The sequence below is a fragment of the Microtus oregoni genome, unplaced genomic scaffold (genome assembly GCF_018167655.1).
Source record: "Microtus oregoni isolate MIOR12 unplaced genomic scaffold, Mior012 000032F_ref0000030, whole genome shotgun sequence".
NCBI lineage: Eukaryota > Metazoa > Chordata > Mammalia > Rodentia > Cricetidae > Microtus > Microtus oregoni.
Genome location: NW_024543091.1, coordinates 28,425,326 through 28,450,479, shown reverse-complemented (window position 1 = coordinate 28,450,479; position 25,154 = coordinate 28,425,326). Strand labels below are relative to the sequence as shown.

The window sequence follows — 25,154 nt, the reverse complement described above, 5'->3', positions numbered from 1 at the left end:
TTGGGAATGAGGAGCTGAGGATCCGAGGCTGGTCTGTAGGGTGTGAGGAATGAGAAGCTGAGGATCCGAGGCTGGTCTGTAGGGTGTGGGGGATGAGGAGCTGAGGATCCCAGGCTGGCCTGTAGGGTGCTGGGAGGAGGGGACCAGGAGGATCCATTACTGGCCTTGTTTGGAGACAGTAAGATTTCCTCTTAAAGCCAGCTGAGGACAAAAGCTAAGCAGCCCTCCAAGAAGGGCACTTGCCTTTCGCCCCATCCTTTGTGAATCCCACTGAGTGAACACAGCAAGTGCCCTAGCCAAGCTACTCCATATTCATAGTCTCCTCTACCCCGTTGCGTTGCTCCAGTTGCTCGGTCTCTCCCTCCGCTCCCTCTTCTTTCCACTGCCTAGAAAACCAAGCTCACATCTCCCTCATTACCTCCTCCAAAAGTCCACCTTGACCGTCCTCAGGAGAGCCATTGCCCTGAGCATCTCAAACACTCCCTGGGACCCTCACTCCTAGATCTCGGCAATGGCCTTGGCTCTCAGCCACAAGGACATCTATCAGCCTTCTCAGCCAACAGCTATGGAAGCCTATGCACACAGTGGGGCACCCAAGGCTTGGTCGAAACCGGCTCGCTGACTTCCTCTCCTGTACACCAGTCCCCTTGCAGCTAGCTCTTCTGTGTACCATTTGTCAGGAAGCCTCGGGACAGAGGTTATTGCCAGTGCTCGCTTTCTCAGAGCTCTGGTTGGAATTCTCAGCAGGAAGTCTCTATGCCTGTGACCCTCACTTCACAATCTAGCCTGGCAAAGCAGTAGCTACACTGGGCAGGAACAGATCCCCACAGGAAAAAAGCTAGAGAAGCATATGTGTCTGGAGACTGCCAACTCCTTCTTCCGTGGAAGAGGGGGCGGGGAGCACGCACAGGGTCAGACCATGGCCTCTGATCCCACTTAGACAGCTGCATGCAGGGTTCGGGGGGGATAAGTAAGTTCCCATTCCTGATAGGAAATCTTCCTTGGGGACCCAGCTAGGGCTTACCAGAGGTGTCAGCTTAAAAGAAACAGCTGAGTATAGTGAAACAGCTCTTTCATCCATACAAGAATTTTTAAGATGAACATATGGCCTAATGCTGGATTCCAAAGCCACGAGTCTCCCCAGCCATGGGCTGATGCGGTCTTCATTCCGGATTCCATCATGTAATGTCAACTGAGCACTCACTACACGTGGGATTGCATGCGCCACGCTTGTCTTCAGGACAATTTGTGAGGCGATTATCATCAAACCCATTTTACAGAGGAGGATGACCGAGGTACACACAGGCAGCAAGTGACGGGATAATTGAACCCCATGACTTTTGCTTCCTAGGCCCCATCTCTATTGTTTCTAGCTGGGGTTCCCAGGCTTCTGGAATTCACAGACAAATAGTGTTTCCAAAAATGAGTTTTTGGGAACAAACACAGAACAGCATGCCAAATTTTGTTATTTGGCTAAGAACATTAAAACACAAACAAACAAAAGAACCAAACACATTACCTAGCACTATGATTTCACAAATGGCATTTTAACACAGAAAATGTGTCAAGGATATTATCTTAGAAGACACAGCCTTAAAGAGGGGACAAGAGACAATGTTACACTTTTTAAAAAGTCTCCATTATTCTCTCTCTCTCCCTCTCTGTCTCTCTGTCATCTCTCTCATCTTACACAGGAACTGGCCAAGATCTTGGCACTGCACTACCCTACCTCAGTGCTCTCGTCCATAAGTAAATCGGGTATGAACTTGATATACACAATCAGCTACCTCTCGCTTCAATCCTGGAAGGTCTTCTGAATTTCACTAATATTTAGTCTCCAGAGGAGAAGGAAGTCTAACCTCACCAGGTTCCCTCTTAGATTCAGAATCCCAACACAGCAGAAGGAACGAGAGGTGACCTTGTGCTTCTTAGGCAGTCTAAGAAAGGACAGGTGTGGATGGAGCGATGGGAAGAGTAGAAGACATGTTTGCCACGTCTTCCCCACTACTCTCTGTGTTCCATTAAAGCCACTCAGCCACTCCCCTGCACCTGTCCTCTCCTGCACCTGTGCCTGCAATTTCTCCTGCACCTGTGCCTGCCCTCTCCTGCACCTGTGCCTGCCCTCTCCTGCACCTGTGCCTGCCCTCTCCTGCATCTGTGTCTGCCCTCTCTCCTGCACCTGTGCCTGCCCTCTCCTGCACCCGTGTCTGCCCTCTCTCCTGCACCTGTGCCTGCCCTCTCCTGCACCCGTGTCTGCCCTCTCTCCTGCATCTGTGCCTGCCCTCTCTCCTGCACCTGTGCCTGTCCTCTCTCCTGCACCTGTGCCTGCCCCCTCTCCTGCACCGGTGCCTGCCCTTCCCCACCTGGTAAAGGCAGCTGGGCAAGAGGGCAGACTCTGCCCTGTGGAACCTTTATTGGAATTCCAGCTCCACAATTTTCTTGCTGTGAGGTCTTTGGCAAGTTGTTTAACCTCTCTGGGCTTAGGTTCTCTTGCTTGCAAACAGGAGCGAGAACACTGCCAAAATCTGGTCACAATTGGCTCAACAAAATGGTAATTTTGGGTAGTTTAAATAAAGCATAGTGTTCTGGTTACAAGAGCTACAGAGATGGTCCAGTGGTTAGGAGTGTGTGCTGTGCAAGCACAGGAACTTCAGATTTAATATCCAGCACCCACACAGTATCTGGGTGTGGCCGTGTATGCCTGTAATCGCAGCACCAAAGGGTGGGGGAACAGGACGAGCCTTGGGACTTGCAGGCTGCCTCCTCCCCCATAGGTTCGCTGAGAGACTCTGTCTCAAGAAAAGAAGGCTGAGGGTTATGGAGCAGGACAGCAGACATCTTCCTGTGAGTTGTTATGCGTTTCTCATGAAAACTGATGCCCACCTCCAGGAAGTCTCTCCTAACTAGACCAGGCTCAGGGAGCCTCCACATCTCTCACAGGGGAGAAAGGATCTAGCTTCTAGCACGTAGTTCTTGAGCTGCTGGTTTTTTCCTTTATTCCAAAGCATGAGTTCAACCTCCTAACACGGAGCCCACAAAGGTCCCCTCCCCACCTCAAGTTTTGTTGGCATACCACAGATATCCTCTATTAATATTCTTATATGGAAGACACAGGAGAGGCTCCGCCTTGGTGGGGGTTTATTATAACTTATCTACATGTCAGTTCTACACCCAAAGTTGGCTCTAGATGGATGATGCTAGTCGTACTGAAGGTGGATGAGGTGCTAGAGGTAGAGAAAACAGGAGGCTCCTGTCCAGCCTGGGGCAGTGGTTCCTAGGAAACAGAAACTTAGTCATATCCTTCATGTTTTCCCAGGGTTCCCTTCATCACCAGTAGTTCCCTTCCAGGGTCCCTTGCTTCTTGGTAGAATTGCTCTGACTTTTTTTTTTGTTCACCCCTTATGGTGGTGCCCAGGCTCCTGAGAGGAAGTCAGTTCTGTCTTCCCCTTAAGAAACTGGGGACATGGGCTGCTTGGAGACATTGGTGCTCAGATTAATGGAGACTTCCTGCCTGTAAGAACCAGAAGTGAGGACATGACCAAGGTCTGGGTGGTCAGGAAAGCGTTCCTAGAGGGGAAGATGCTCTGTGTGTGCTGCCATCCTGCAGCTGGGTCATTGCAGAGTGGTTTCTGGGGAACGCAGAAACTAGAGAGTGAGCTAAAGGAAGGTCTTCATACACGGGGCAGACAGGGCTCTCAGGCAGTTAAGAACACTCCTCAAGGAGACCCAAGGACATTGAGAGATCATGCCTCCCAGCATCGGTGCGGGAAACTGTCAGCTCAGAACTGCTCAAAAGTAGAAATGCCAGCTCCGGTGATGTCATCACCCTAGTTATCCCCACCCCCCATGCGAAGTCCTGCGGTCCAGTGGGTTGGGAAAAAAAAAAGACCCCACTAGTCTGCCCACCACCCAAAACCGGCTGCCTCCAACATTCCCACTCTGGGTGTGTGTACGGACACAAGCAGGCTAAGAATTCAAATTTAAACTTCATGCTATTCCTCAGAGAGTTGGGGGCCGTTTTTGCCTTCCTGTCCTTGTCTGCTGAGGGTCTGTCTCTGTACCACAGACTCCAACCTTCTCTGGCCAGCTCTCCCTCGGAGAACCGCCCCTTCACCCAATTTCTAAGCTAATGTGGGGTGTTACACGCTGTCCTGAAGTGTTAGTGTACCATACCTTAAGCTGATCTACTAGGATTTTCCCTTAAACCAAGAATGTAACATGGGGAGAGAGAAGACACCCAGGTGCATTCCCGGACTGCCTCAAGAGAGGGATCAAATGGGGGCTGGGCTGCGCAGATGCTGGGCGAGGGGAAACAGTGGGTGGAGGTGGAACCCTCTAACACCGGTGCATACGGGAGGTGTCTCAACTGGATGAGAACACAGGGCGAGGGATTCAAAACCAGTCCTCAGAGTGCCAGGTCGCCCGAGGAGCCTGCTCATAGCCTTCTGGCTACAGCCGGGTCTTGGGAACCCCACATCGAATCGCTCCGGGAAAGACGCTGGGGTAGTGGGAGGTGGGGAGTCCGCCGCCGGGATCCCGAGCCTGTGGTTGCCGCTGCCCGCGCATTTCTTCGAAGTCTTACCTCGCAGGGCCGGGTCCATCCGCGCGCCCTGTGCGCGCCTGGAGAGTTTCCCCGCAAGCCCTCGGCGCCACGCTGGGGAAGACCCACGCGGGGTTTGCCCCCCGCCTGTGGCTCAGGAAAACCCTGGGAGCCGCCCGGACTCGAAGCGTTTTCCGGAAACCCCCTCTCCAGGCGAGTTGCGGGAAAGCAGCCGCTCCGCAGCCATGCGACCGACACGCCTCCCCAGAGGAGGGTCCGAGACCCTAGCGTAAAGAGAGCGGGCCAGGCTAGAAAAGCCCCACGCTCGCGGGAGAGACTGGGAAACCCCGCCCCCCAGTATTGAGCCCCAGAAGGAGCCCTCATTTGGGGGGGGGGGGGCGCTCTTAGTCCTTGGTCAGCAGAAATCATTACGCGCGCCGGAGTAAGGACACCTCCTACCTCAGTCCCTAAGGGCTGGCGAGGTTCCGCCCCGCGCCCCCCACCAGGCCCGCCCCCCGCCCCCCTCTATGTCTGGGCTGGGGCGCCGCTGCCCCTTTAAGAAGCCCAGGTAGGCAGGCCAGGCTGCGGGAGCCGCTCCTATGGCAACCCGCGAGCTGCGGCGGCTTCATGAATATTCCGGGGCGCGGGAGCCCGAGCGCTGCCGGAGGGCGCTCCGGGAGAGGCGGCCGCTGATGTAAGCCCGGCGGGCCGCTGGGCTCCGCTTGGCTGCGGCGGGAGTCCCCAGGACCCGCCCGCCGGGCTCAGCCAGAGGAGGCAAGGCAAGATCGTGGGGTGGCAGGCAGCAGAGCCCGGGTGGCCACACACATTGACAGCCCCAGCCGCCCGCCGAACGCACTCCCGGGAGCCACGCGGAGAGTGCGCTCTCTCTCCAGAGCGGTTCCCGGAGCGCGGCGGCCGCAGCGCCGCTGCTGCCCGCGCCCATTGTTCCCCGCGGGGGCGGGGCGCCTGGAGCCGGGCCGCGCGCCGCGCCCCTGATCGCAGGAGGGAGGGAAGAGAGGGAGGGAGCGTGGGGTCCCCGCGCCCAAGCCCGGCCGGAGAGGAGGCGCAGCGCGGCGAACCCGGGGACCCGCGGCCGGACTAGGAGCCTCCCCTCGGCGCGCAGTGGGCGAGATTATGGGCTCCTGAGGCGGCCCCGGGTCGGCAGCGAAGGACGCGTCCCCACTGGCCGGCGCACCTGGAGCGGGTCTACTGTGCCGCACCCGCACCACTGCCCCCGGCCCAGCCCCTGGCACCATGGACAAGCTGCCGCCGTCTATGCGCAAGCGGCTTTACAGCCTCCCGCAGCAGGTGGGGGCCAAGGCGTGGATCATGGACGAGGAAGAGGATGGCGAGGAGGAGGGGGCCGGGGGCCGCCAGGACCCGAGCCGCAGGAGCATCCGGCTGCGTCCACTGCCCTCACCCTCGCCCTCGGTGGTCGCCGGCTGCGCGGAGTCCCGGGGTGCGGCCCTCGGGGCAGCAGACAGCGAGGGGCCGGGCCGCAGCGCCGGCAAGTCCAGCACTAACGGTGACTGCAGGCGCTTCCGCGGGAGCCTGGCCTCGCTGGGCAGCCGGGGCGGCGGCAGTGGTGGAGCAGGGAGCGGCAGCAGTCACGGGCACCTGCATGACTCCGCGGAGGAGCGGCGGCTCATCGCCGCCGAGGGCGACGCGTCCCCCGGCGAGGACAGGACGCCCCCGGGCCTGGTGGCCGAGCCCGAGCGCCCCGGTGCCGCGGCACAACCCGCAGCCTCGCCGCCGCCCCAGCAGCAGCCGCAGCCGGCCTCCACCTCCTGTGAGCAACCCTCGGCGGACACCGCTATCAAAGTGGAGGGAGGCGCGGCCGCCAGTGACCAGATTCTCCCCGAGGCCGAGGTGCGCCTGGGCCAGAGCGGCTTCATGCAGCGCCAGTTCGGTGCCATGCTGCAACCTGGGGTCAACAAATTCTCTCTAAGGATGTTCGGCAGTCAGAAAGCGGTGGAGCGTGAGCAGGAAAGGGTTAAGTCAGCCGGGTTTTGGATTATCCACCCTTACAGCGACTTCAGGTAAGAGGCCAGGTGGGGATGCTGTGGATGCCTTGTACAGTTGAAGGCATGCTTTCTTCCCAGTCCTGCCTCCCAGCCTGAGTTAACTTTCCTTCCTTGTGCTGGAAGCTCACAGAGAAGTGGGGTGCCTGTAGCATCGCAGACACCCCCGGACCCCTGCAGCGCACTGGGAACTTTCTCAGTCTTCAGGTTCCTGCCATCTCTTTTCCAAGGTCTGGGCTGCATTGGAGACAAGCTCAAAGGTGTTCTGTGCCTGGCCTAGCCCTGCCTGAAGCCCGGGTAGGGCTCTGCTTATCCAAGCCATGCACCTCCCCCTTGGAGGCTGCAGAGTCAAGGTGGCCATCCTAGAGGCAGCTCCAGGTCATTCAGCTTGCAGAGAAGGGTCATGGAGGGAGATAGATATCTTAGCAGCTGGGCCAGCTTCTTGGGTGCTGACTGCAGGTATTAATGTGGTTGCTGGGCCTGTGAAGCTGCAGCCAGATTCCTGGAGGACTGAGGTCACTGGCACCTCAGGCCCAGGATGAAAGCCCTCTGCACACTTTACCCAGCCCCTCATGCTGAGTGGTGGGTCAGGAGCAGGGACCCTGATGCAGCTAGCTTTTACGCTGTCAGGGCAGAATGACCTTGCTCACAGTGGTCAGTGAAGATGTCTGGTGTCCTGACCGACGTGCAGCTGTCTATCGGTCCCCAAGTAGTCCAGTGTCTCATTCCCATCTCTAGGGGATCCTGTCCCCTCTTGCCTCTCCTCAGTCAATACCATTGAGCAGTGGATATGAATCGGGCCTGTGGACTGGACTCTGTGGAAGGAGAGGCTGTGAGTTGCCTCTGGTTTGCAGCAGGAATACCTTTATCCCGGTCATGGTTCTGAGCTCTCGCTCACGGCCTCCTGAGGCTTTCTTAGCCCACCAGTTTAGATGAAGATCTAACCAGGTTTTCTTCCCGTCTCTCTCGGTGTCCTGCCCCGTTTGTCTCCCTTGCCTGCCTACCTGCTGGCCTCGCTGTATAAAGGAACATTTCGCCGACCAGAGCCTCTTTACAAACTCCAGGGAAGCTGGATTTGTAATGAGAGCAAAGCTATTTTCCATCCAATGAGAGAGATTTCTTTGGCTGGGAATGACCAGTCAGACAACACTTTGGTGGCTTAAAATAGGTGGTGAATAGAGAGGCAGCCTCTTTGGGTTCCTTTCCCCTTTTCCTTTTGAGAAATTGATTGTTCTTTTCTTTCTGACCCTCCTGTCCTCAGATAGCAAGGAGGTGGTAGGCTTGCTGGACAGAGCTCTAGCCTTCAAACTGTGTGAGCAAAGGTGGACCCTCCTCAGGATCATTAGTGAGCCTCTGTGTCTAGGAGTGGGACCTGACGCTCCCGTGTTGCCCCCCGCTGTCCCTGGGTATCCTAGGCTTCTCCTCCCTCAGTGGTGGTGACCGTCAGGTCCAGTACCATCACTTGAGACTGCTGAGGTACTCCCATCAAGTGCTCAACTTTTCTGCCCATCATTGTGCTAGGAAAACTTCTATTCACGGTTCTTATCTTCAAGCCCATTGTCAACCCCAGGCATGTCTTACATGCTTACAAGCACTGATGGAGAACCTCCTGGCTGCAAAGCCTTGCCCTCCCCACCCATCTTCCCTTAGATGGTCAAGATCTGGGAATGAAGCACCCCCTCTCTGTTCCCCCCAGCACACACACAGCCAAAGCTTTCCTAGTCTTAGCTGTGACATTCATAACTGCTGGTTTGCAGTCCCCTATCTGCAGAGCCTCCACCAACACAGGCTTTGGGGACACTGGAAAGGGTGGACACAGAAAGACAGATAGACAACAGAATAATAGGCCAACCTTTTTTGTTTCTTTCTTTCCTTTTTTTTTTTTTTTTTTTTGAGATAGGATTTCTTTGTGTAGCCCTGGCTGTCCTGGAACTCTCTCTATAGACCAGGCTGGCTTCTAACTCAGAGATCCACCTGCCTCTGCCTCTGCCTCCCAAATGCCAGGATTAAAGGCTCGCACTGCCACTGCCAGCCCAACTGGGATTTGATATGGGTTTTTTGGCAACAAGCAGCAGAGACTAGCAGCTGGAAGTGCACAGCTTCTAAGCCCAGCCTTGCAGCTGGCTGATGCTGAACCTATAGGAAGGAAAACGATTCAAGGCAGACTGTGTGCGTCTCTGGAGGGCAGTGGTCATGCCCCTTCCTCTTCTTAGGCCCAAACAGCTAATCTTAACTTCAGAAATCAATGAGACAAGGGACTAGCTGAATCTAAGCTTAGAAATCACTTCACTCCTTCTGAACTTCCACTCCCCCTGGAGAATCCAAGCTTTGAATCATGAAGTTTCAGCCACTGGCCTTGGGCCTTTATCTGGAGACAGCCATCATTACCCACCAGAGCTTCTGCAAGTGCTTCCTAGACCCACTGAGGATTTATTCATCATTTTGACTGGCAGGAAGCATTGATCCAGCAGAATTGGTTTAATAAAGAATCAGCGGCAAACTATGATAGATTGAGTTTGCGGTTTGAAGTTCGGGGCTGGCTCTGATGGGCTGCTTCTGACATCTTTCCTGGGAGAGAAGGGCTGGGAACCCTTCCCTGAGAAGTCATAGGCTGAAGTCACCAGAACCTGGGCCATGGCTGAGAGAGACTAGGCGATTCCTGACTATCCTGCTTCTTGCCTGTACCATTCTCATTACCCCAGGCTCCAGACTTCCCTTCCTTTTCCAGCACTCCATTAGCCTTTCGAAGCTCACACTCACAGTTTGTTGATGGGGGAAGCCAGCATGTGGCAACCCTCAGGACATTTTCCCTGGGCCATCGCTGTTGACCAAGGTATCAGAACCAGTCCTTTTTCCCATGAGAGCTCTGTCCTTGAAGCCTGGGTTTGATGGTTAGACCCTAAGAACACATAGCACATTAGCTACATAATTCTGGTTTCCCAAGAAGACGGGGAGGGGAAAGAGAGAGCAGGGACCCTGAGAAAAGGTGTAGCTGCCTTTGTCCTGGAGGCTGATTAGCCAAAATTTCAAACGCCAGGCTCAGAGAGTTGACCTGGGAGTGTGTATGTTGGAGATGTGTGTCTGAGACTGTCTTGGGGCTGTGTGGGTGGACACAGTGGCTATCAGGGAAGCTCTTATCTGAATATTAGCTCTGGAGCTACTGTCATGCCCTACACAGTAGCGAGTGGGCAAAAGCAGGTTTCTCTACACCTCCTTGCCCTCTCCTGGCCTGATCCTTTTAAATCCAGGAGGAAAGGAAGAGGCTGAAGGATCTAAAAGCACCCTTTTATTGGGGCTGAAGCAGTTAGGCTTTGAAACTCTGGACACTGAGATGATGGCAGGGCCTAGGGTTTGCCTAAGCAGACTTCTTGTTGCTGTACCAGCTCCATGCCATTGCTCACTACACATCCCTCCCCATCCTGTTTGCTATTAGTCCCTGCTTGAGTTATTAACCTGTGAGCCTCACTTTTCCTGCTCAGAAAAATGGGACTTCTCTTGTTCATTTCCGTTAGACACAAACTGTGCAAGTGTAGGCACTCAGAGGTGAGAGTCTACAGTGAGCGGCCAAATATCTTCCCTGCCGTCACTCTTTCCTCCCCTTAATCCTCAGAATACTACATGGATCTCTGTCCTGGGCTCTGGCCATGAGTTCTGCACCAGTCTGTTGTCAGACCTCACTGAGAGCCTGCTAGAAACTACCAAGTCAGTATCTAGAAAAATACACATATAGATAGGCACGTGCAATGTGGCATACAATTTCCCGTGTCTGGGGTTTCCCATGAGAATCATGTGGGTGCTGATGGCTGTGGATTCTACTGCAGGTCATGGTAAGAGAGTCTAGGCCCTGCTGGGGTGGGGCACCAGCCTTCTTTGGAATCTAGTACGGTGTGTGTATGGGGGGGTTGTCCCTCTGTAACCTAGACTTGGACTTCCCCTTGCCAGCAGAGTGTAAAAGCAGTCAGGGATCAGACTCTGGAGGACTGAGAAAGAAAAGATCTGTTTGGCAACCCATTCCTTGACTTACTCCAGTGTGCTCTTCCTCGCAGGCTTGGGAAGGACTGGAAGGAGGCAGCCTGGCTCTGGGTCTGGGAGTTTGGAGGCTCTTTCTCAGGAGGGCCTTTCTTGGGCCAGCTGCTCCTGCTGGCAACGTGGGAAGTGGGGTGAAAGGCACGGCAGGCACAGGCAGCAGGGACAGGAGGGCGCCTGGGTGCAGAGGGGAATTCCAAGGTGAGCTGCCTGGGTGGTGCTGTCGGCTGGCACAGTGGGCAGCGGACTCCCCAGCTGTGCAGCCTGCCCCACCTCACAAGGCTAGAGCTAGTGACGCTTGAAGTGCAGGGGCCTGGAGACCCACTGGGCCAGAGGGCTAAGCCCCTTGGCTATCTGACTCTCCCTGTAACTTGCTTCTAGCTCCTACATCTAATAACTATCATGGGTCTGGGGGCTACCTTCTCCTGTTCGGCCTTGTCTCTGTCCCTTTGGTTTTATGAGCCAAGGATTTCATACTAGTAGGTAGCAGACTTCACATAGGGAAACCCAACAATGCTCTTCTGTCTGTTCATCTCCTCCTCAGGTTGTAAGGCTTTGCATTCCCACGTCTTTCTTCCACTTATCCAAACCATCCATCAGTCCCTCCTGGCTACTTAGTGGCACTGGGTGGAACTCCGGTTGTTTTAATGCAGCTCCGCATTGGGATGTTATCCATCTCACTCTGGGACCTTGTTAAAATGCAGCTTCTGGCGTGTAATCATGTTCCTGGTGCCCTGGTACCAGGTGTGGAGTCCTGAGCTTACAACCCAGATGCGTAGGCCATGCTTGCAGAGCTCTGAGCCTGTTCATTCTGCCTTTGGCAATGGAGCCCTTGGCCTCCAGCCCCAGTCTCGGCTGGGCAGGGCAGGATGCTGTAAGGTAGGTGGGCTGGGCCTCAGAGATCTGCTTGCGCCCTGGGATGTCAGATTCATAGCCTCATCTTCTGTTTCCTGCGCTGTTGTTTGAGGGTTGGTTGGGTTTGCTGGCTCTACATGCTGTCTTCTAGGAAGGCTGAAGAGCAGGAGGAGACGAGGGGACACCATGCCACCACTTTCTCAGCTTCTCGCCTGTCCTAAGGGTCAGAGGCCAGGGCCTGAGAGAGGGAGAGCAGAAACAGGGTACACAAGGATGTCGTACTACAGTGAGATTTCTGAGTGGCATTGTTGATGAGAGTCCAGAAGTGACAAGGTAGCTGTAACAGTGGCCCGCTGGGAGGGGACAGAGGTATCCTGAATAGCAGCTGCCTTAGTACCTTGAGCGTGGGATCTGTCCCAATCCTGCGTTCACCTTTCCTGCCCCTGGCTGTGGACAGCAGCCTCCTCTGTGGTATAGGCCTGCCTGTCAACTTTTTTCCCTCTCCTGGCCTCCACTCAGATAACAGGGAGGAGGACAAGTGTCATAGGAGCTCGAGTGGCCCTTGTGTCTGCCAAAACAGGATACCAAGGGGGGAATCATGTAGAGCCGAAGGTCCTGGCCCAGTCCCCTGGGTGCTTGTCGTATAACTGAGGCAGCCATGGTTCCAGCCTGACTTGAGAGCGCTTACAAAGCTGGGCTGTCAGCTGCTAATTAATAGAAAGGCCACAGAGGCCAGCCAGGCAGTCCTGCTTGGGCCCAGGGGATGCTAAGAATCCATGCTTCCCAGCCAGAGAGGGCCACTGGAGGGCAGGGGCATTATCTTGGCTTTGGAGAGGATGCTCCCTGCCAGCCAGGCTTCCTTGCTAAGAAAGCAGTGCCAGGGACCTGGAAATCTGTGGTCCCAAGGGCCAGGAAAGCACTCAGAGATACTTTCTACCTTCACTGCCATCAAAAGCTAGGGCAGGAGACAGCAGTGAGACGTGGTGAGTTCTCTGGCTTGAGAATGCTCAAGATAGCACAGAGAGTACTCGGTACTGATGAACAGCATCCTGTGGACCACTACAGTGCAGAGAGTCCTCGGGTACTGCTGAATAGCATCCTGTGGACCACATACAGCACAGAGAGTAACAGCATCCTGTGGACCACATACAGCACAGAGAGTAACAGCATCCTGTGGACCACATACAGCACAGAGAGTAACAGCATCCTGTGGACCACATACAGTGCAGAGAGTACTCGGGTACTGATGAACAGCATCCTGTGGACCACATACAGCGCAGAGAGTACTCGGGTACTGATGAACAGCATCCTGTGGACCACATACAGCGCAGAGATGAGCTGTTTGGCTAGCATAGTGCATCATGACAGATCTGAGTCAATGCGTTAAGATAGCAAGATAGGACATGGCACTATAGGGGCTGAAGACATGGCTCAGTCAGTAAAGTGCTTGCTGTGTACGTACTGGGAACATGAGTGTGGATCCATAGCACCCACATTAATAATTTTTTTTAAAAAAGCCATGTGTAATTATTTGTGTCTTTAATTCCAGTGTGGAGGAAGAGACAGGAGGATATCTGGGGCTTGGTAGCCAGCCAACCTAACCAAATTAGTGAGCTCCAAGTTCAGTGAGATACCTTATCCCCAAAACAGTAAGGTAGGAAACAATTGAGGAAACTGCCTGATGTTTGGTTTCCACACACATGCACGCACACACACACACACACACACACACACACACACACGGTATGGTTGGGGACTTCTCTTGAAAATACTGAGAACAGATTTGGCTTCAACATCCCCACCTCACAGCCAGGAGAGCCAGGGGAAACCGGTGGTTCACTATTTAGTTGGACCCGTGTTGTCCATCTTGTTTCTGAACCCTAGCTGTTCCTGTCTGTCTCCTATCCAGCCTTGCCATTCGCCATCTACTACCCAAACCCTTATCACTTCAAAGTTCACAGCCCTTCACTCAAATTGAGAGCCTAAAGTCAGGTCATTTATAGACCATTAACCACCATCGTGAAGCAGCTGCCATATGCCAGGTGGTTCAGGGAGCTGGGTACATTTTATCTCTTTGACTCTTCAGAGTGACCCCCAGATGGACGAGGCTGATGTGGGGGTCAGGGAGCAATTTATTCGCAGTCACATCATAGGGAAGGACCAGGCCTGGCATCCGAACCTCATCTGTGGGACTCTGAACTTCCATCCTCTCCCCTTCTCCTCCTCTTCCCCCTCACCCTCTTCTCTTTAAAATTTTAATTATACAAGTGTTTCTAGAGAATCAAAAATATGGAGGGCCTCAGAAAAAGGGGTGATTAACAGGTACAGGAAATCCATTAGGTCTCAGCGCCCCAAAGGAAAGACCTGAGCAAATCCTTGTCTAGAGCTATCCTTGTGTAGACGGAGGCAGAGGAGCTGAGAAAGCCACAAAGGAAGTTCACCACAAAGGCAAAACCAGAACCTACTGGGTTATGTGACGTCTCTCTACAAAGGCCTTAAGACCCTATTCTCCCTCTGGCTTTCCAAACAGGGCTTCCAGCCAAGTCTTCCTGAATGGTCCTCACCCCAGCCTCATCCTTCATGGAAACATACACCTGCGCTGTGGGTACAGCTGGGCGGTAAACTGCACACCGCGCTCGGCTACTGACGATGGAAAGAGATTGGGAAGAGGGAGGGAAAAAATGTTTTAAGCTCATCTCGGGAGCAGAATCTTCCTTTATCTGACAGTTCAGAGCATGGGGACTTATCCATATTCCAGCTCCATTCAGGGCTGTCACTTTTGAAGTCCAGATGCCCACCCACCTCATTCTCCCCTGTCAGGTCTTACTGATGGGTAGACCGTTGGGATTTTGGTAGCACACCAGGGTACCATCTACATCCCTGTTCCAGGAGGAGAGGGACAAATAGCCAGGGTGTCTATGCTTGGTCCACAAGAGAAACAAACAGTGCTGTGATCTGTTATCAAATCCTTTAGAAAAATGAGGCTGTGGAGTAGGTGTGCAGAGTAGTACTTAGCTGAGGCCGATGTCTGGAACCTGATCAGTCCGCCATCAGGGTCAGAGTTCAGTGTCTAATGCAGACCAGGGTTCAGTCTTAGAATGCAGTCTGGACTCAGAGTGTGACCAGTGGCTTAGTTTGTGATTAGGATCAGGGTTCCGCTTATGATCAGGATAAAAAGTCATTCTTAACTGGGATCAGGGGCTCATAAGTTAAAGGCTTGGCTCAGGCTTGGGAGCAAAAGCCTCTGAACCAATTTCTGCGTCCTCCTGGAGGGTCCAGAGCTTGGAGCAGGATGGAGAACACTCACCGCCAGGTGCTCTCCTCGCCTTCCCGGAGCTCCCGTGCCTCTTCGCATCGGAGCCAGCTGCCTTTGGTCCTCTCTGGTAGGCAAAGCACAAATTATCAATAAGTGTCAGTGCCACCACTGCTGGAATTGCCCAGTCTCACACATGACCACTCCCCACCCTACTCTGCACCCTCATTGTTGGGGCTGGTGTCTGGTGTTCCCAGCCAAGGCCCGAGGGGCCTGGAGAGAGTATGGGCTCCAGAGTGGGACTCCCTCTGCCCAGGGCACCTAGAACTCTAGAGAGCGTGCAGCAGGGGTTCTAGGTCTGATCCCGACAGCTGCAGGGGCCCGATAATTGTACTGGTGATTCTGCGTCTGTCTAAGCATTTACCCATGTGGGTGGATGTGTTATGTCTGCGTGAACGAGGCTTTCAGAAATTAATACATAACGGGGCTGGCTAATGCGTTCTTTTCTCGGCTTGAAGAGGAGCAAGATAAGAGGATCATGCCCTCCGGGAGTCTGTATGTTCCAGGACTGTTTCCGTATGTTGTGGGAAAGAGGAGCCACCACTCACCTGACAGGGGAAGATGCTAGCTCCATGTAAGGTCTGGTTCAGGGGAAACAAAAACGATAGGCCAGTGTGGAGAGATGGCCAGTGAAGGAAGCCAGTCAGAACTGGCTCTGAGAGAGAACAGCCCTGCTTGCTTTCTAGGAAGATGGTTGGGAGCTTGGCCACCTGCTTGGGGTGGATGTTGTCTGTCATAGAGGGCAGGTGATCAGACCCTCGCTGTTTGTATCTGCACTCCTTAAGCGCTGCTTTCTCAACTCCCAGGCCTCTGGCCCTGTTACCTGTCTGCTCCTGCTGTTGCTGAGTGTGCACAAGGAGCCTGCAGCTGCCTTGGAGGATGCTCCCTTCTCCTTCCCCACAAGGCCCAGAAGGCAGACACTGCTATCATAATGTCACTGAGTGTGTGGCCTGGAGCCCAGAAGTAATTACCCTACAGTCCCCTTGAAGGCCGGAGCAGCCTTTGTCAATGATTAACACAGGTCCCTGGCCACTGACTGCCCAGCCAGCCATAGCTTTCTCCTTTTGCAGTCCCTCAGAAGATATGACACACCTGTGTTTCCCATGGGCACAGCAAAGACCTGCAGGCTCCCCGTTCTCATTGAATTTAGAATTGTAGTCTAGCTGAGAAGTTTTAGCAGATGAGCTAAGGTTAGCCCACCTGGAGTCCTTGCTTTTCCACCCTGCATTGGCTTAAGTGTGAGTCCTCCCGTACCAGGAGTTTGTCCTCCCATCCTTATCCTGCCTAGCCGTGGAACCCCAGCAAGCTCCTTCCCTCTCTCAGCATCCAGGGTCAGGACTTGGGCTAAGCCTGAGAAGAGAGCAGAGCTAATTGCACAAATGGGTATTGAGCCTGCAATCCTGACCCCATTAGTGCAAATTGAGCCAGCAGGGCCCTGCTGTCCAGTGGAGCTGATGAGAAAGTACCTTGACTCTACTGAGCCACGCCAGACCAGATCCTGCAGTTTTATAGCCTCCGGTCCTGGAGTAGTGGGGGCGTCTCTGGCATCTTTCTGCTGAGGACTTGCTAGCCCTTAGATGCAGGAGACAGGGCGGGAACTTTCCATTGGTGCCCAGCCTGTAGAATTTTAAGAAGGCTTTCTTTGCTATGTTCCTTGGGCAGCCTCCCCAGGGACCAGCTTGGGGCAAGGGCTTCATGAAAATGAGCTGAAATGTCATCGTCTTGACTGTGTTCCCATAGCTCCTAGGGGCAACTCCAGAGACTTGTGCACTCCTGGAAGCTCAGAGCTGGCCTTTCAAGAGCTCTCGGTGTTAGGATTCATGGAGACTGCAGGTCATGCTAGGTGGCTGTGGATGAAGGAACTCAAGGGCTAGTAGGACCGACAGCTATAAAGTGACTGCCGTGCCAGCCTCAGAAGCTCTTGGAACGCAACTTCTAGGACAGGGCCAGGAAAGAGCATGAGAATCAAAGGCGAGTCTAGCCATGTGGGTTTAGCTAAAGTCTTGCTTCTCTGGCCTGTTTTCTCCATTTGAATATGAGAAGGACTAGGGTCGCATTTTACCAAGGTCCTAAAGCGTGGGTGGTGGCCACTGCAGCGTCTCCGCGGCCTTTATGTAATCACACTGACTGGCCTCCCCAAAATGAGGCTAAACAGGTTCAGTTCTAGGAAACACTCTGTCTACCTTCACTTTTTTTCTGCTGTGATAAAACACCATAGCCAAAAGCAACACGGGGAGGAGGGTTTATTTGCCTTACACATCCAGATCACAGATCATCATGAAGGGAAGTCAGGGCAGGAACCTGGGAGCAGGAACTGATACAGAGGCCGTGGAGGAGTGCTGCTTACGGGGTTTGCCCCTCATGGCTTGCTCAGCCTGTGGCTTGTTTGTTTTGTCAACTCAGAACTACCTGTCCAGGGGTACCACCCACAGCAGTCTGGGCCCTTCCACATCGATCATTCATCAAGAAGATGACTTGCATACAGGCAATCTGACGGAGGCAAGTTTTCAATTGAAGTCTCTCTTCCAGATGACCCTAGCTTGTGTAAAGTTGACAGAAACATAGCTAGCACACATCTCTACTGCCTCATGCCACTGTGTGGAGGGCTCCCCTAAAGGCCGTCTGACCATAAGCACCTGCTGGGATAGTTTCAGCTTGTCTCAGTCTTGCATTGACTCCCCAGGGCCCAAGTCAAATTCTGACTTCTCTGCCCCATGCATGTCCAGCCCTGTCCCTCGTCTCTAGTGAACTGTGCCCTACCTTTGCCCACATAGATTGGAGAATCGGGCTGGGAGGGCCTTCAAGGATCTCAGCCCTCTCTTAGCCTCCTTGCTAAGATAGTTTTCCAGGGGATAACTAGAGACCCATCTGTCCCCAGGCCCTCAGAGCCCATATTCTTTAGTGCGATCCTTACTGCTCAACTGACCCGTCTCCGCAAAGCAGGGTGGATAGCAAAATTTCACTTCCTCATTGGAGTCACTGTGGTCTAAACCCACCGGAGGTTGGAACAACTGGAGCCCATTTTCTCCTCCACCCTGATAGGCCTTTTTGCAAGGGCAGGTAAGGCTGGCTACCTAATTGACCTTGGGAGTGGGGTGGTTTTCATGTGCTCTTCTATAACAATAGTCTATTTTTGTCTCACTCTTCTGAAGAGACGAGCAGACGGCTCCTGGGTAGTGGGACCTGAGCCTTCTTTGATTCTAATAAGTGTATCTAAGTTGGTTAAATGTTGGTCCTTTTCCCCGTTTTCTTCAGACCGTCTTCTCTCTCTGGATGTTGGAGCTCTAGCCTGAGGGAGCTCAGCATCTGACAACTTGGAGTATTGTAGAACAAGCAGATGTTCCTTGTTGTGCAGTTGTGTGTGTGTGTATTGTGTGCACACACACATATGCATGTGTATATATTTTTAGTTTGTGCTTGTGTGTACAGACAAAACATTCAGAGAACTCAACCCCTGGGAAAAGCAAGGTGTTATCATCTTGAATTCTTAGCAGCCAGGCTAGGAGGAAGACATGTCTTCGAGAGGTAGAGTTAACAGTTCGTTCCCAGGGAAATCTACAATCCTCATGGCTCCTGAAGCTCCCAGAAGTACCCTGGCTTCTGGGCCTGCCTTTCAAGGTGTCCCTGTCTTTCCTCCATCCAGGCATCAGGCTGAGGCCTCTGAGACACACTATTTTCCTTTCCTTCTCCAGGCTCAGCCCTCTCCTCGGCCTCTGTGGCCTCTGTGGTACCTTCAGTGTGCCTGACCTTGCCCTCTCTGTGTACTTGTGGGGAATCTGAGGAGGACTTTGAGAAAAAGGGAATACCGAGAGACACAAAGAGAACTGAGATCCTGGGGCTCCTGGCCCCATCTTCTTCCATATTGCAGGCCTCAAGTCACAGTACTGATCTCTGACACACTACCCTTCCCAACCCCCGGTCCTCTTTGAGACTGTAGTAGCCAACAGGCCACACGGTCCCATTTTCCCTTTGAGCCTCAATTGAATTCCCTTCCGGCAGCCCACAGCTTCTGGGATGCAGAGCCAAATAAATCCCATCTTCTCCCCCAGGTTAGGAAACAGCAACATTTGCCACTGAGTTGGCCTCCAGGTCGTCAATTCTCCAATGGGCAGGTCTGCTCATCTCTCAGGATGATTGCTGCTTGGCAGAAACTTCACAGGGTCCCCACAGCTCTCAGGCTAGGCCTTTTGTTAGCACAGAGTGATGATGGTGGGGATAATGGCCCACGTGTGCTGCTTACACACGCCGTATAGTGTGTTAGAAATAGTATCCCACAGCCAAGGATGCAGCTCCATTGATAGAATGCTTGCATGGCACACTCAAAACCCCAGGTTCAGGGCCTGCCACTGCATAAACCTCACACGGAGGCACACACCCGTAATCCCAGCCCTCTGCAGGGAGGGAGGTCAGAGGATCGCAAGTTCAGTCATTCCAACCTAGGCTAAAACAGACCCCAGGAAATAAGAGCATCTTAGCTAATTGCACCAAGATCACTGATGTAGGGACTAATGGTCTTATTTTAAACCTAAGAAAACAGGTTCAGACAGTTGAACGTGACTTACCAAAGGCCACGCAGCCTGTCAGGAAAATAGCAGAGCACCTAGCCGCCATCCTGCTGCAGCCTGGCTCCTCAGAGTATGCCCCTGGCTCAGCAACCTCAGCACAGCATGGAGTTTGTCAGCAACACAGATACCAGGCTCTATCCTCAACTGCTAAGGCCAGGCCTTGGGCAGCCCCCCAGCTGTCTGTATCCCACCGCTGAAGGATCGTCGTTTGGAAGGGGTGGTTCAGTCATAGTCCATGGTCTGCCTTGCTCCCATTGAGTAGCTGACACCAGTCTTCACTCCATCATGAGGGGCTGGGACCTTAGCCTTAGGAGAGAGAAGGAATAAAGGATCATTCAGGGACCTACTATGAGAACTGAACAATTGTTACCCAAGTGAATGACAATTGAGGAGACAGTGGAGACGCATGCTTACAGCCCTAGCCCAGCTGGCAACCCTTGGTTTTGAATCTGTGTCTGCAGCAGCCTAGGCAGCTGGGAGCAGCTACCTGGGAGCCCTGTGATTCTGAGTCAGAGATATTGAGGTGGGTTAAAAATAGAGCTCTGGTGGCCAGGCGGGAGTGGGAGGAAAAGAGCAATGGCTCCACTGTTGTGGGGAGACCCTGGAGCCTGAGGGGGGCTGGGCAGGAAGGTGGGTAGAGGAGTGTGATCCCCTCTAGTAACCTGAGCTGAGAGGGTGATGGGAGATGGATAGGTCAGCTATGATTGGGGTGACGTTGACATGCAAGCCCGGGGCAGAAGTCAGCAGGGTCTTCTCACCAGCAGGTAGCCAACATATGACTGGGGTGTAAGGCAAAGGAAGGGGCAGCTCTGCCTAGGGGCACAGCCAACAGGAACCTGCACAGAGAGCTGAGGGTGGCAGGGGTTCTGCCACAGTGGCCTACGGCCTGTGGGCTGGACTCATGGTTTTGGCTGTAGTCTTTAGAGAGTTTAAAATAAAAGGCTGAACTGGTGAAGTAGCTTGACCCTTGTCAAGCATGCGTGAGGCCTTGGGTTCAATCCCCAGTACAGCATAAAACCAGGCATGACAGCATGTGCCTGAAATTCTATCACTCAGGAGGTGGAAGCGGGATATTTAAGGTCATCTTTTGCTTTATGTCCAGATGGAGTCTAGCCTGGGATACGTGAAACCAGTGGGGAAAAAAAATGCTTGGAAAGGGGAAGGACTGGTGATGGCAAGAGAAGGGCCCAAGGCCCCTGGAGAGGGAAGAGGTTGATCTCCAGAGGCCAATGGAAGAACCACAGGCTCCCTTGGGCTTAGAAGGAAAGGGAGAGAATGAACAAAGGAGTGTAGTGGCAGAACAGGAACATCCTGGTGTCTTATCTCTTCTCTGTGGAGTGGAAGGCGGTGGTGTCTGCTAGTCGGAGGGACAATAGGTGACTTCAGAGCTTCTGGAAGAGGGGCCATGGGTTGGGGCGGGCATCTGCTGTGGTCTCCTGGAAGAACCTGGCAGGGTTGAGGGCCCAGCTGAGAGTGGGGACAAGGGGTGCTCAGGAGCCTGGTTGTTTAGTTGAATGGGGTTGGAGCGCGTCCTGCTGAACCCCATGCAGACATGGAAAGGGAGATGCTCACCCAGGCCAGGGTTGTGTTTTTATGAAGACTGTTCCAGAAAGTCAGCATGACAGGTGAGAATGTGCTTAGGGAAGTAGTAGGGCTGGACAATCGTGTTTGGGACAGGCAGCTCTTTGGGGGAGGATCTGAAGAGTCAGCAGACTGTAGCTCCAGGGACCCTGAGGCTAACCAAGCACAGCTGCAGAAATCAGGAGGAAGGGAGGGCAGAGAGGCCGTACACTGGAAATGCAGAGCTGGAACAACTGGAGGTGCCCGCTGGTCTCGTGTGTGTGGCTGCAGCGGACAACTAGGTGGGGTCGTTGTCACTGAGACTTCCAGCTCCCAGGAGCCTAGGTTTGTCTGAATCCATGGTATAGAGTAGGAGTCATCTAGGGTGGTGGCAGGACAGAGTGCAGCGGAAGGTTGCAAGCCAGATGCCGGGATTGCCATGGTCCCCATGGGTAGCAGATGAATGCTGGAGGGTGGCCAAGAGATGACAGGATGCCCAAAGGATCTGGTAGACATTTCTACCAGAAGCAGGTAGTGACAGCAGGAGGCAGGGGAGGATGCTGGCTCACCCTGACCTTGAGGTTTGAGGGTCTCGCTGGAGAGTAATGGTCTAGGTTTGTTAAGGGGAGAATGTGGATGGGTCAGAAGAAAACGAAGAGGCTGAGGAGGAAGGAATCATGGAAGAGCGTACAGTAAAGAATTGGAGGGGAGCAGAGTTTGGGAGTAATAAAATACCACCAGCCTAACTCCTGTTTCTGTGGCGTAGTTAGGGCAGGATTCTGGAGTCACACTGTTTGCCCTTGAATCCTTGATCCACTGTATATATAGTGAAGTTCTCAGCCTGATGAGCCTCAGTCTCCTTGTCTGTAAAAAGGGCATAACCAGTGTCTGCATCTTAGTGTCTTGCGAGGACTAAAGAAGACAGCCCACGAACAGATTAGTGCCTGGCAGGTAGCAGGTGCCTAACAGCTCCTGACTGCTGTCCCACATCTTACTGTCTGTTGCCACAGGGAAGTTCCTTTGCTGAACAGAAAAACTGGCAGACAGTACACAATTGGAGGAGATTGTCTCAGCTCCTGTCACTTTTCTGAGACTTGAAGACTTCTGGGTTCTGTGATTTGTTGAAGGGCTAGCAAGGAGAGTAGGTGGAGAAGTTGAGGATGAAGGGGCAGCGGGGTGGGGAATCTGCTAACATAGAAGCCCAAGGCAGGGAACACAGGCCAGCCTTATGAAGATGAAGACATTGAGCCTTGGACAAGGGAGAGGACTTCAAAAGCTAGTGGCTTCAGAGGAGCAAGACTGTGGATGAGAAGGAGCCTGGAGGGGAGGACCACGGTCTTGTTGGCTACTGTGAAGGAGCTAAGAGTCAGAAGAGGGAAGGGGTGGCTGGGCTGTCAGGCTAAGGAGCTTGGGCCTTCTTCTGCAGTACAGGTTCCCATAGGGTTTGGGTCAATGGTCACTTACTCATGACTTGGAAAGTTAATGCAAGAATGGAGGGTGGGGGCCAGGTAAGAGGGAGGGGCAAGGGTGCAGAGATTCAGATCTGGGGCAGAAAGGGTGCTTTGAGACATAGGAGAAGCCAGAGAAGACCCGATAACTTCCGAGGGACCTGTGAGGACAGGTAGGGTAAGGGAGGTCTGTAGAGAGCTGCTAGAGATTGTGAGCCTTGGGTGCAGTGACAGATACGCAGGTTGTACCTTTCAGCTTGGAGGAGGATGCTGAGTTCAGCTGTGTACTCATTGGGTGTAGAGACAGCTGGCCCTCCAGGTGGGCACATTGCGCAGGCAGGTGGGAAGGTAGGTCTGGTGCTGGAAGGAGGGTAGGGGCCTGGAGCAGGGACCATCTGCACGCAGGAACACGAAGAGATGGGGTGCTGCTTAACAGGGTAGAGGACCAGGACTACAGTCAGAATCCAGGGACCCAGGACCAAAGACTTGCCCTTCAGAAGCCTGCTGCCTGCTAAGAGGTGAGGCCAGGTCTCAAGGTGGCCGAGACTTTGGGTTAGAGGTTAAAGAGGCCCAGAGGAGGTAGCTCAGATGAACATGGAATGATGGGAAAGATTTGAATGGCAAGACGGTGGCATTCTCTTTCTTCTGGCTGACAGGATTCCTAGGGGATAATCATTTGTGCCAAAAGTTGTGTACAAGTGGGTATGGCTGCAGGTGGGTGTGAGCAAAATGAGGACACAGACAAGTGTTTACAAAAACACATATATGTGTGTACGCATGCTTGCAGATGTGCAGTCTGTGGTGCATACACACACGTGTCTGTTTGCCTACGTATTTGCTCACAGGCAAGCATGAGCTTGTGGTGAAATGAGACTACAGGAAGCCATTCTCTTCAGCCCACATGGAAGGAGAGGGTTATTTGTCTAGTCCCAGAGTCTCTGAGTTCAAAGTCAGGAGCTGCCATCTTCCCTGCCCTCATCTCCATAGAGGGTAGCTCCTCCCCATGGGATACCCATGGGGTAGGCCACCCCGTGAAGTAATCCAGACACCAGGGCAAAGGGCTGTTTGTCTATCTGCTATTACTCAGTCACTCTACACATGGGTCCTGGTCCCTCCGTGTCAGCTTCTGGACCTCCACTCCCAGCCATCTGCCTGATCTATCCAGGCGAGGCAAAGCCCAAGGCCAGGGAGACAATCCAACACCGAACCTGACCAGAACCCAGCTGTTGCTTTCTGACCAGGACCCATTCTCACTGGAGGGGGCAGGCACGTGAGTGCCGCAGAGACCCAGGCCTCTAATTCTGGCATGTGCCAATCCCACAGTGTCTTGGTCTGACTGCCTATTGCCTCCCTATCACAGCCTGGTACCTGCTACCATGGTTGGCTGTCTTGGATTGTGATGTTATTTCTGAGTGGTTCTGGGGGCAGCAGTGTGCTGTGGGAACATTGGGCACCTATATTGTGGTTTCAAAAATGCTACTCTCTCCTTCGACTTTAGATTTCTCTTCTGAAGGATAGGTACAATTGTTTCTGGCTGACATTCAGCTAATGACCACGTGACTTTTAACCCTGTCCTCCCATCCAGGCCAGACCTTAGGAAGCCCTGATAACAGGAAGCTCAGTCCTCTCAGATTTTCCCCAACAACCCTTTCTTCTTCTGCGTCTGGGGCACGGGATGCATGTACCTTGGTAGGACCCTCTCCACCCTGACTCAGTTCAAGGAAGGTTCATCTGTCCCCTGCACCCCACAGAGCTGCCTAACCCCCAGCCCAGACTCTGGTTTAATTGACCTCTCTGAATCTTGCCTCTGCTCCTCATTAGCCGTATGGCCCTGGGAAAATGCTTCTCTTTGAGCCTGTGTTATCATCTGCAGAACACAGACAGTGGTAGCTGTGGTACTATTGTGAGAGTTAGATGGCCCAATTCATGGAAAGCACAAAGTTAAGTACTCAATCTTTGTGGAGTGTTTGGGGGCTCTTTACAAATAAAGGCTATTCTGTCTTCAAGGAGCCACCAATAAAAAGCCCTAGTCATGGGAAGGATACTTCTGGCCACCCAGACTGGGGGTGTAAAGAGATTGCTGAAGATGCCAGCAGGGAGGCTGTTGCCAAGTTCCCCTGGCTGGACCTGCAGACTGGGGCTGGCAGGCGTGACGGACACTGTCCATGGTGCTGAACACAATTTTGGGCTCAATTCAGAGATTTGTGCAACCATCTGGCAAAGGCATAGAGTCGCTGTCTACAAGGCCAAGGGCAGTTCCCAGAGCCCGAATATTCTCACCTTCTCCGGCAGCGCTTTCCCGGTTTCTCCCGTCATGGTCACCAAGAGCCACCTCTTCAGATGCCCAGCTGCATCAGATGGTTTCTTAGACCCCAAGGCTACTCCTCCAAGGGGACCATGAGTCCCCTCAAGTCAAGACATTTGGATGCAGAGGCAAACAGATGCTGTCATCTGATCAGTCAGGTGCTGTGGTCCCTGGCTTCTGCCACTGGTTCTCCCGTTTATTACAGGTTCCCCTCTGGCCCTACTTCCAGTAGAAATTTTGCTCCAGCTAGTCTCTGGAGGGTCCATCTTCCACCTCTCATATCTTTCCTGCCAGTGGATTGACAGAAATCATTTATTTACCCACTTAATAATAGGTGGCATGTGTCAGAGCATTTTCCTGGTCTCAGTTTATTTGGTTCTTCTGGCAAGTTTTGCTGGTGTGGTGTGTGCGTCAATGAGAGTCTGAACAGATGAGAAAAACAGAGGCAGGAGCAGATGCAGGGTTGGCTAGCCCTAGAAACCTAGCCCTTCCAACAGGCTGATTTGCCCCTCACATAGCTT

The 25,154-nt window shown here is 53.4% G+C and overlaps 1 protein-coding gene across 1 annotated transcript in view; it reads left to right on the top strand.

Moving 5' to 3' along the window:
• The first annotated feature begins 5,180 nt into the window (after nucleotides 1–5,180).
• The window catches only part of Hcn4 (hyperpolarization activated cyclic nucleotide gated potassium channel 4), a 39,822-nt gene continuing 19,848 nt past the window's right edge, over nucleotides 5,181–25,154 (top strand). The window contains exon 1 of the mRNA XM_041679340.1: nucleotides 5,181–6,579. Within this exon, the coding sequence (XP_041535274.1) occupies nucleotides 5,795–6,579 (785 nt within the window). The 5' untranslated portion in view covers nucleotides 5,181–5,794. The remainder of the gene's footprint in view (nucleotides 6,580–25,154) is intronic.